The sequence below is a fragment of the Bos javanicus genome, chromosome 5, assembly GCF_032452875.1.
Source record: "Bos javanicus breed banteng chromosome 5, ARS-OSU_banteng_1.0, whole genome shotgun sequence".
In the NCBI taxonomy this organism is placed as follows: Eukaryota; Metazoa; Chordata; class Mammalia; order Artiodactyla; family Bovidae; genus Bos; species Bos javanicus.
The window spans coordinates 109,289,882-109,301,215 of record NC_083872.1 but is presented as its reverse complement, the minus strand read 5'-3'; the positions used below and the strand labels follow the sequence as shown (position 1 = coordinate 109,301,215).

General features: G+C 55.6%; 1 protein-coding gene across 3 annotated transcripts; it reads left to right on the top strand.

Moving 5' to 3' along the window:
• Positions 1-430: 430 nt before the first annotated feature.
• Positions 431-10,842, top strand: HDHD5 (haloacid dehalogenase like hydrolase domain containing 5). 3 transcript variants are annotated; one of them, XM_061418426.1, is made up of 8 exons: positions 431-565; positions 4,055-4,258; positions 5,100-5,212; positions 6,070-6,163; positions 7,150-7,183; positions 9,052-9,226; positions 10,050-10,238; positions 10,344-10,842. In XM_061418426.1, exons 1-8 carry the CDS (start codon positions 455-457, stop codon positions 10,627-10,629), a joined length of 1,206 nt encoding a protein of 401 aa, XP_061274410.1. In that variant the 5' UTR covers positions 431-454; the 3' UTR covers positions 10,630-10,842. The 3 variants fall into 3 exon arrangements, with proteins under 3 accessions (XP_061274410.1, XP_061274412.1, XP_061274411.1); XM_061418428.1 differs by having other exon boundaries at positions 466-565; positions 3,906-4,258; XM_061418427.1 differs by having other exon boundaries at positions 479-565; positions 3,508-4,258.
• The last annotated feature ends 492 nt before the right edge of the window (positions 10,843-11,334 follow it).

Here is an 11,334-nt window from a genome sequence, read left to right as displayed (position 1 = left end):
GTGAGCTCCTGTTCCAAATGGGCTACAGCCCTGCAGAGTGGGAGACCCACGAGGTAAGGGCTTCCAACGTTGATGGACCCTGAGGGTAAAATAAATCAGCTCGGTGATGTAAATCAGCGAAAACCAAATGCTGTGTGAGCTCACTTACATGTGAAATCTAAGAAACAGAATAACCAAGCTCACAGATCCAGAGAACCAGAGAGAGACTGGTGATTGCCCGAGGCGGGGTGGGGTTGCGAAATGGGAGAGGCGGTCAAGAGGTATAAACTTCCCATTATCTGATGAATAAGTCCGAGCTCAGACACGGTCCCCAGAGACCCAGGCAGAACTACAGCTCCCGAGATGGCCCGCACCAGCTCCACGCCCCCGACACTGAGGCGAGACTACAACTCCCGTGGTGCCTCGGGCGCCGCCGGCCTCTGATTGGCTGCGCGGAGCGCGCAGGCGGCGGCCCATGGCTGCGCTAGGCGAGGCGGCGGCGCGGTGGGCGCCGGGGCTGTGGCGGCGGGCGGTGTGCACGGTCGCGTGGCTTCGGGGCCGGCGTTTCGCGAGCGGCGGAACGCAGGTGAGGGCGGCGGATACGGGGTGGGCTGCGGGAGCCCGAGGGGCTTCCCGTGCCGGACTCGGAGCTGGGTTCCCGACCTCTGAATGTCATTCCCACCTCTCCCGCCTTGGCCGCGAGTGCCGACGTCACGTCCCCTGCGGTCGTGCCAAGCGCACAGCCCCGGGGGCGCTGCGTGACCCCGTCGCTCGCGGGGGCGACCTGGGGGTTGGGGACTCGGGACCCCAGGCAGGACCCCAGCCCCCCGCGTCCTGACTTTCTCCACTTTCCTGGTGGCAAGAGTAGGAGGAGGGGAAGTGATGCCGCTCCTTTCGGGGTCAGCCCTGCCCGGGCCACGCACTCCCCGTGTGACTTACGGCAAGTTACCGCCGCCCCTTGGTGTTCACAGCGGACACCGAAACCCTCGCGTGCTTGAATCCCACAGCTGGACCCCGCATCCGCGGACCCACCAACCCACTTGGTGTGTGAGGTTTGTCATCAGCAGTTGGTTGAATCCAGGGCTTGCCTGGTGGTTCAGTGGTAAAGAATCTGCCTGGAATGCAGGAGACATGGGTTCAATCCCTGAGTCAGGAAGATCCCTTGGAGAAGGAACTGGCCAACCACTCCAGTATTCTTGCCTGGAGAATCCCATGGACAGAGGAGCCTGGCAGGCTATATAGTCGGTCCATGGTTCGCAGAGTCAGCACGTCGGCGTCAGGGCTAGCCCTTAGCATGTATTGTTTTTACAGAGGCTACCAGGGGCACTTTGTGTGATGTAGTACCTGTCACAGGGACTGCAGGGATGCAGCTAGTTGGAGTGGACAGTGTCCCAAATGGTGGTTGTGCTGCTGTTGAAAAACACATCCACCAGTTCCAGATAAGAAGCAGAAACACAAAGGAGCATCTTAGTTGTCCCTTCATTTCAAACTAATCTTAAAATCACACTTTTAAAAATTGAAGTATAGTTGACTTACAGTATTGTGTTAATTTCAGGCATATAGCAAAGTGGTTTAGTTGTGTGTGTGTACTTATATATATGCATATATACACACATATGTATGTTTTTTCCGAGTCTTTCCCATTATAGGTTATGGCAGACCATCAAGTATAGTTCCCTGTGCTATATATCAGTTCCTTCTTTATTTTAGGTATAGTAGAAATCCACACATTTTAGCACTGCCACAAATATGAACTTTAATTAGAAAATCTAGCCTGATACCCAGGACTAATTTTAAAAAAATGAAGTGATATAGAATAAAAATACAGAAGAGAATGAAAAGAAAAAAGAATGAGAAGAAAAAAATCTAATCCTGTTGCCTTTGCTCTAGGAAACTTCACTTCAAAAATTAATAGATGTTATTTTTTAGAGCAGTTTTAGGTTTTCAGAGAAGCTGAGCAGTAAGAATAGAGAAGCCCCAGACCCCAATCCTCCCGTCTCCTGCTCTTAATGATGGAGGGGCCTTGACTCAGTCGGTGGCTGGATGCCTGTTTCTGTGACTGCACACACCCGATGGTTGTAGGTAGAGGTTACACACCCACAGGAATAGATGAGGCAGGGTCCGGTCATTGCTAAATTGTCCTGAGACCTTCTTGTTCTCAGTAGTGGGGTCTGTGGATTCTTATGTCTCAGAGAGCAAATGGTGTAACTATTTAGAATATGGCCACTAAGAGCAGTGAAACTATGGTCAGCTTTTGCCGTCATCAAACAAGCTGTCTTGTATTTTAACTGTGTATTTAAAAAAGAAATCTAAGAACAGTATTATGAACTGCATAGGCGCATTTTCCAGAATCAGCAGTTACTAACATTTGGCTGTACTTGCTTTGCTTATCTCCCTCCACCCTCTTCTATTTTGTGGCTCTAAGAGTTTGAAATGAATCCGTGATTTCTTGTCATTTCAACCCTAAATTCTTCTCTGTGCACTTCTAAGAAAATAAGGATATTCTGAACATAAGCACAATATGTGTGCGATGAGAGTGGCTTGACTTGGCTGACGCAAACAAAAGGAAAATGGCAAACAGGTTAGGTTGGATTTTTCTGACAATTTAAAAACATCTTGTATGTTAATAGTTCATAAAATAAAAGGTGGGATGAATTTTTAAAAAGAGGATAGTGTTCAACTTTGTAAATCCAAGAAATGCAGATTGAGAGGAGATTTTTTTTTTAGCTTTGAAATTAACAAGACATTTGATTCTTAACAAACTCTTTGATATTGTGAAAACCTTTTTGGCAAGGGCTCCAGGGTCCATGTGAGCTGATACATCTTGTTAGTTGGTGTTCTGTCATTGAAATGTCTGTACCCATTTGGCTTACCACTCTTGCTTTTAAGAATCTAGCTTGAAATGTCCATAATATGGAAAAATCAGTAAGCATGAGGAGGTTCTTTATAACGTAATTTGTAGCAGCAGAATATTGGAAAACCTAAGTGAGATAAGGGAAACCTATATTAGTGGAATATTCACTCAGAATATTATGTAGCCAGAAACATGGAGGATGTAAGGCTGTATGTACTGATGCCAATAGAAAACCAAGAGAGACCAGTGAAAAGAAGATGGGAAGAAAAGCACAGCATAGTGCCAATTGTGTGTTGGTGAAAAGATGAGAAAGTAGCACCATCCGGGAAGGGTTTCCAGAAAATACCGAGAGGGGTTGGCCCTGGGTGGAAGAGGAAGCAGGAAACAACATTTTTTCTCTATATCATCTGTAGCAATTGAGTGTTTTTTAAAAGCTCTATGTGTGTTGTTACGGTAAAACTTAAAAGGTGGTTATGAAGGCTGTTGTAACAGATTAAAATGTTTCATGTCAAGCAAAAGAACAAGACACAAATCATACGTATAAGGTGCAGTCTCAGCCACGTAACACACAGAAGACTAGAAAACGGCGATTAAAACAAATCCTGATCCGTCGTGTTCAAGTCCTGGGCTTATTTCTGAATTTCTCTATTTTCCAATTAAAAAACTTCCTTTAGGGACTTCCCTGCTGGCTCGGTGGTAAAGAATCTGCCTGCCAACGCAGGAGACAGTGATTTGATCCTGCTCGGGGAAGATCCCACAGCCTGTGGAGCATCTAAACCCGTGCACCACAACTGCTGAGCCTGTGCTCTGGAGCCGGGGAGCTGCAGCTACTGAGCCCACCCACCACATCAACAAGAGAAGCCACTGCAGTGAGAAGCCCACGCACCACAACTAGAGAAACACACGACTAGCTTTCTCGCTGCAACTAGAGAAAGCGCTTGCAGCAACAAAGACCCAGCACAGCCATAAATAAACAAATGAAAGTAATCCTTTATATCAGTTATGCAAAGCTAACTTTAACCAAGTAGTCTATGCTTAAAAATACCTGAAAAGGCCTAATTCTCTATTGCAGATGGATCTGCCCGGCCAGCAACCCCAAGTTGTCCTCTGGAATCCAAGGCCCGGGCTGGCCCGAGGGTGGGGATGAGGCCTCCCCCCACGCCTCCCCACCCCGCTACCTCTCTGCCTGACTTGGGCCGCTCTCGTCTCCTCTCCGTGCAGAGTCCACCCACTTTTGGGTTGCTGTTGGACATTGATGGGGTACTGGTGAGGGGCCACCAGGTCATCCCCGCCGCGCAGGAGGCCTTCCGCCGGCTGCTGGACCCCCAGGGGCAGCTGCGGGTGCCTGTGGTCTTCGTCACAAATGCTGGGAACATGTCACAGTGCAGTAAAGCTGAGGAGCTGTCGGCCCAGCTCGGCTTCCAGGTGAGGACCTCCCCCCACCACGGAACCCCCTCTCCAACACTGACTGCGCCCTTTCCCCGGGGTGGGGCACATTGTGGATGAGCCAGGGTAAACCTCCCAGACCTGCTGGAAAAATAACTCGAAGCTTGAGGCCAGACTCAGGGGGAGAGCCCCATTGGCAGAGTCCTCTTTTATGAAAAAGAGCACTGTGGACTTGGCCATTTCCATCTTTCCTCCTGGGCCTCGGGGTCACGTGTTCCTAAGTGTCCATGTGTCAGGGGAACGGTGAGGTGACAGCTCTCTTTTCTCATGAGTAGGATGGCACAGTTGCGTGAGCTCTTGCCTCTCGCCCGCCGGCAGCTCCCACCTCCCTGGCATCCACGTGGCGTGTGTTGGCAGTGGATCTGGGTTTGGAAAGAGCCCTCACGAAACCTAGAGAGTAGAGCCATTGCCGGGTGGCTGGGACACTGCTTGGGGACAAGGCCGGGTCCTCCCCTGGTGTCCAGACAGTGGGGCTTTGAGGTCACCATTAGCACAGATACTGAGAAGCCAGGTTTTATTGAGAATTGAAAACTGTCAGAGGCAAAGGTAGTGACGAAGAACACTGAGGTCGTGCACGAACTCTGTGGTTCTCCAGCAGGGCTGAGAGATCCGGGTGTGGGGAGCGGGGCGGGTGGGGCCTGTGGTGGCCACAGCTCCTGCTAGCTCTGCTGTCCGGGCCCCTCACCCATGTCGGGGTAGCTCCGGAAGAGTTGGGCCCCCTCGGCCAGTTTCTCCTCCCGGGTCCCCACTGCTCCTGGTGCTGTCCTCGCCTGCCCTCGCCTGCGTGTCATCTGCTCTCCCTCTCTCGGCTGCCCTGCAGGTGGAGCCTGACCAGGTGATCCTGTCCCACAGCCCCATGAAGCTCTTCTCGCAGCAGCATGACAGGCGGATGCTGGTGTCTGGGCAGGGGCCCCTGGTGGAAAACGCTCGAGCGTATCCTGCTGCTGCTTCCAGCTCTGCTGTCCTCGCCTGGCTGAGGGAACTGGGGCCCGGCTTGCTCGGTGCCCACGGGAGGAGGGAGGGCAGCTCCCAGGTGTCCAGCCCTGGCGTCCGGGGGTTCCTGAAAGCCAGCTCACCGCCTTCAGCCCACTGGGCAGCTCCCTGGAGAGTCTGACTCACTGTAGCCCGAGAGCCCAGGCAGTTCTGTGGTTCAGTTTGGGGCCCACAGCTCCCTGTGCTCGGTGCGCGTCTGCGTGGAGCTCACCCCCAAGCGTGTGCTCACCCCCAGGAGTGTGCTCATAAGGGTCAGTCCCCGCTCTGAAGCAGTCTGTTCACTTGCTGCTCCTGCAAACCTGAGCTGAGCACTGCTGTGGGCAGCCGCGCCCTGGGGGCCAGAGCAGCACACGGCTGCTGCTTCATCAGGGCTCCTGCTGGAGGCGGCGAGAGAGGCCTTAGGACAGGACCACAGCAGAGAGCGCTGGAGGGTGAGGCTGCAGTGTGTCCCCCGGACTGAAGCCGGTCCATCGTCCAGATGTCATCCGGCCTGGCTTCTCCAGGCTCTGGCCAGCCTCCCTGTCACCGAGGAGTCTTCTCTCAGCTGTCCTCAGAGTGCTGTTGCTCCGGGCTCTGGGCCAGTTGGAGCTCGGGGATGGGGCTTCCTGCGTGCCTCTGCTCGGGGATCCATCACCAGTCCCCCTGCCTGCATACAGTGTCTCCTGGCGTGTGCTGGCCTCATGCGCTCTGTCCAGGGTTGAGGCGGGCTTGATCGGGTCGGGGGTGCTTCCTTCACTTTCAAAGGCATCTCCCCCTACACCCTGCCCTGGCCACTTTGCTTCCTGACCTTGCTGCAGACTGGGTTTCAAGCACTTGGTCACAGTGGACGAGCTGCGGGCTGCCTTCCCTGTGCTGGATATGGTGGATCTGCAGCGGCGGCCCAAGACCACGGTAACGGGACACGCTCGGGCCCCCCTCGCTGACCCTGCAGCCCCGCCCCCAGAGAGCAGGTTCCTCGCAGGACACGACTGGCCAAGGACTTAGTCCCTAGATGCGCGGGGTGAGGACTGTTCTCTCTCCTTCCAGAGTCCTCTCGTCCCTTCCAGCTGGCGGCTTTGTGCTTTACCAGCTCTTCCAGAGTCGCCCGGGAGGACCCTGGCCTTTGTAGAGTTGATCGCGTCTCTGCGGTCCTGGAGCCCCTTACAGAGGGCTGTCCTGGTGGGACAGCTTCCTGGGAAAGCAGTTCTGAGCATCTGTGCCCAGCTCCTTTTGGGTTTGGTTCATACTTGAACCTTCTCTCCTGGCCAGTGGTCATGGGGCCTGTCGCTGACCCTCTAGGGTGACTGCTGTCTCCTGCCGGCCCTTCGCCCTCCTTCCCCGTGTGAGCTCTGTGTCTCCCACTCTGCAGCGTGATGACACAGTTGTTACAGAGCAGACAGGCCTGCTTTTGTTGGTCTGCATGGCTCCTGTCCTGCCCCGCCTCTGAGCCATGTGCAGTGTGTCCTCAGCCAGGCGTCGCCCCAGCTCTCAGGACAGCGCAGTGACAGCCCCCAGGGACGTGCTCGGCCCAGGTCTCAGCTGGTCGTTAGCAGAGCCGAGACCTGGGCAGCTGTTCCTGGAAGAAATGGGCCCCAAGATTGCAGTCAGTGGGGCCCCGCCCCCGGAGTGACGCCAGGCTCCTGTCCCTCCTGGGCTCATCTCGTTCTCGGCTGCCTGATTCCAGACTCTCACCTCCCATCCTTGCTGCAAGAAGACAGTGGAGCAGCTGACCCCTGGCTGACCTTCACACGTGGCGCCCCCGCTGGGTGCTGTCACCCTCTCCCTGAGGACCTTCTCCTCTGCCTCGGCCACACCGAGGGTCCCTCTGTCATCACGCGTCCCACCCCCTGGAAACCAGGTGACCATGGCATTGACGGCTTCTTCTTGGTCTCTTGCAGCCGCTTCCAAGGAGTGACTTCCCTGCGATTGAAGGTAATGAGGTCCCTGCGTGATGCGGGCAGTGTGGGCGGGGTGCTGGACGCTGGGCTCTGGTCTCCATCTGCCATTCACCACCTCAGACATTAGCTGCTGCTCATCTTTCCTTCCCCATGCCACCTGCCTCGTTACTCCAGAAAAACCGTAAAGGTAGAAAATCTAACTGGAAAGGTGCCTAAGGTAACCTGGCCCAGTGTTTCTCAGCCCTGTTAAACCCAGTTTTGCCTGGGCAACAGAAATATTGTATGGTCCCACTTACTATCCCAAGTGATCTCATAGATAATACAACTTTCCTGTACACAAACGTTATGGAGAAGGAAATGGCAACCCACTTCAGTATTCTTGCCTGGAGAATCCCATGGACAGAGGAGCCTGGCAGGGCTACAGTCCATGGGGTCACAAGAGTCCGACACGACTTAGTGACTAAACCACCACCACCACTGTACACAAAGGTCAATTCACTCTAAAGCCGGAATTGTATGAAGAAATAAACAGTTTTTAGTAAGGTAATCTGCATTTCAGTATGTGATAATTACCCAAGAGAACATAGTTAAGTAGCAAAATGATCGTAGCAAAATGATGATAGCAAAACGATCATAGCAAAAGTAGAATCCCCGGGAGTGTCACAGCTATAAACGCAGTGTGTTCATAGGTAACGTAGGTGTGCTTCGGTGTGACAAACGCAGTGTGTTCACAGGTGTGTAAGTGTGCTTCAGCGTGCCAAACGCAGTGTGTTCACAGGTGTGTAGGTGTGCTTCAATGTGCCAAACGCAGTGTGTTCACAGGTGTGTAGGTGTGCTTCAGCGTGACAAACAATGTGTTCACAGGTGTGTAGGTGTGCTTCGGCGTGCCAAACGCAGTGTGTTCACAGGTGTGTAGGTGTGCTTCGGCGTGCCAAACGCAGTGTGTTCACAGGTGTGTAGGTGTGCTTCGGCGTGACAACCGCAGTGTGATCACAGGTGTAGGTGTGCTTCGGCGTGACAACCGCAGTGTGATCACAGGTGTGTAGGTGTGCCTCAGTGTGACTCAGAGTTAGGGGCAGTGTCATCACTGGTGATGTGCTGTTCCCAGTTGGGGAATAAGTCTTGGTAAAGTTTTGAAGAAATGAAGTGCAGTCTTCCCATGACTAACATGATAGTTGCATTTTTGGAAAAAATCATGTTTATGAAAACCCTACTACCAAAAAGTATGTTGTGGGGAATGGAATTAAGATTTAGGCACAGCTCACAATAAGCAGGTTGTTCTCCTGTGTGGCAGCTGTCAGTAGACCTGGGGGGCTGTCCTGTGCCCCTCTCGTCCTGGCCCCTCCCTCAGCCCTCACTGCGAGTGTCAGTCCTGTGACAGTGAAGACAGCTCCCCGGGGCGTGCTGCCCAGCGGGCTGCGGACTGGCCAGTGCCTGGTCTTGAAGCTGGTGCTGGCAGCCTGTGGGCAGCTCAGCCTGCGTGCTCTGCCGGGTCTCAGTTTGATCCTCCGCACAGCAGTGAGTGTCGTCCTTATGTAGTTGAGGAAGCTGAGGCTGAGACATGCTGAGAACTAGCCTACAGTCTCAGAGGGATGTGGGCAGCGTCAGCCCTGTGACCCTGTCTCTCCACCGTGTTGCCAACTGGCCCTGGGGCTCGGGGGACATGACCGGGTGGCTGAGGTGCTGGGCAAGGGTCGGTCAGCAGGGGCTGTTGCTCCTCTGCTTTTAACCCTCGGGATGGCCCGGTGGACACACAAAGGAGCCCTCAGGAGCTCCTCCTGGCTCGGCTTTGTCCACCTCCTGGGACCCGTGCCCTCTGCAGGGCCGTGCACCCCGGGGAGTGGCTGGGGCCAGGCACGGTGAGACTCCCTGAGCCCTGGCTCACAACTCCGTGCTCTGCAGGGGTGCTCCTCCTGGGGGAGCCTGTGCGCTGGGAGACGAGCCTGCAGCTGATCACGGACGTCCTTCTCAGTGACGGGAACCCTGGCACGGGTCTGGCGACGGCCCCCTACCCCCACCTCCCTGTCCTGGCCAGCAACACGGACCTCCTCTGGATGGCCGAAGCCAAGATGCCCAGGTGAGGACACTGGGTCCCCGCCTCAGCCCTGGGTCCCCGCCTCCAACTGCTGGTGGCTCCTCAGCCATCCAAGTGCTCTGAGCTCAGACCCCTTCGTCTAGGCCCCGGGGTTGCCATGGTAACCTGGCCTCTGGGAGAGGTCTCCAAGGTCACTTCACATACTGAGTAGTAAGGGAACACTGCCGCTTACTGAGCACGGAAGGTAGATCCAGGTGGGGGTTACCCCCGCTTGCCCGCCAGAGTCCAGCAGGACGACTCCTTTCGGCGCGCGAGCGGTGCTCAGGCCCTGTTGTCCGCACCCTCCCCTCCCTCCCTGCCTTCACCCGAGGTGCTGGTCTCCCACTCCTTGGTGTCCTTCTGCCCATAAGATGCGGGGAAGGGAAGGCGCGTGGCTCCGGGGAGGGCCCTCACCCTGCCCGGCCGGGCTGCGCACAGCACGGAGCACGGTTTTGCTGACCCGCAGGTGGCCTCCCTGGAAGGGCAGCTGCTGGCGCTTCTGGGCTTGTCTGGGGCCACAGGCGGACAAGTGACATCTCCACCTGCCTCCAGATGAGCTGTGCGGGGGCCAACCCCGAGCCGTTTCGCAGCCGCCCAAGGGGGACAGGCCACTGTGTTCGCTCTCATTGCTTTTTAAAGGGTGGTTCCACAGCTCGCGGGCAGGCATGTCTTCTGGAACGTTCTTCCTAGAGTTCAGGTTTGCTGACGCTAGGTGAAGGGAGTGGGTTATGTAGGACCAAATGGCAGGAGGCGACTTATCGTTGATAAAGCCAATTTGATGTCACCTGTTCATTCAGTAATGTCAAAATTGAAACCTCCCTGGCAGGTTTGGCCATGGGACCTTCCTGCTGTGCCTGGAGGCCATTTACCGCAAGCTGACAGGCCGGGAGCTGTGCTACTCGGGCCTCACGGGCAAGCCCAGCCTCCTCACCTACCGGTATGCCGAGGGCTTGCTGGCGCGGCAGGCGGCACGGAGGGGCTGGGCCGCCCCCATCCGGAGCCTCTACGCCGTGGGGTGAGCCCCCCCTCCTCCCCTGTGCTCGTGCCCCAGCCCACTCCACCCCGAGTGGACAGCACCCTGCCCGCTGCCACCACACTGAACCGGGTCCTCTCTCCCCAGCGACAACCCCATGTCCGACGTCTACGGGGCCAACCTGTTCCACCAGCACCTGCAGACTCAGCAGGAGGGGGCGGCCCGGAGCTGCGCCTCCATCCTGGTGTGCACGGGTGTGTACAGTCCCCAGCCTCCCAGCCCCACTGTGCCCGCCCTGGGCAGTGAGGGGTCTCCATTCCACGGACACCGGGACTTTGGCTTCAGGCCCGAGCTCCTGCAGGCAGCCCACGTGGTCAGCGACTTGCACGAGGCTGTGCAGCTGGTCCTCCGCAAGGAGGGCTGGGCTCTCTAGGGCCCAGGGATGAGGGTGGGCCTGCCAGCTGTCCCCCTGCCGCTGCCCTGCAGACGGTGTCCTCACCCGGTATGGGTCTCTGCCTGCTGCCAGCCTGGGCTGTGATTCTTAGACACTATTTTGTATGGTCTTTTAAGTTACTTCCCAGAGACTTTGGGCCTATTTTTTTTAAGTGAAAATAACTGTACAATAATAAATATTCATTTTGCTGTGTCTTGTGATACTCTGTCTGGAATGCACTAAAGAGTCCCGTGGGGAAGGGCGAATGACATGTGCCCCGTCCCTGAGCAGGACCATGTCCACAGGCCCTGCAGGAGGCTCCCCCCACCTCCAGGCAGCAGCAGCTCCTCCTCACATGCAGCCCACCCTCGCCTGCAGACCCCTCCAGCCCTAACGCCCCTCACAGGCCCAGTCAGGGTGGAGCTTTGACCAGCTCTCTTATCAGGTCCCTGCAGTCAGGCCCTCCTGCCTCCGGGCCTCTGCACTCGCCATTCCCTTACTTCCAACATCCACAAAGCTCCATCCGTTTTTCAGGATCTGGGGATGTGACCCCCTCAGAGGGACTCCCTCAAACTCCTGTAAAAACAGGGTCTTCCCTGCTGCTCCAATGGGTAGGGCTCCAGCTTCCATTCCTGGCTGGGGAACTCAAATTCCTGGTACAGCACACAAAAACAAAACCAAAACAAAACAAGATCGCTCTCCCCG

What these genes read in the sequence shown, in the direction of transcription:
- HDHD5 (XM_061418426.1), top strand. Translation starts at nt 455, where the DNA reads ATGGCTGCGCTAGGCGAGGCGGCGGCGCGGTGGGCGCCGGGGCTGTGG. An exon ending in CGGCCCAGCTCGGCTTCCAG is followed by an intron (nt 4,259 to 5,099) that starts GTGAGGACCTCC and finishes GCTGCCCTGCAG; the next exon opens with GTGGAGCCTGACCAGGTGAT. An exon ending in GCCGAAGCCAAGATGCCCAG is followed by an intron (nt 9,227 to 10,049) that starts GTGAGGACACTG and finishes CCTCCCTGGCAG; the next exon opens with GTTTGGCCATGGGACCTTCC.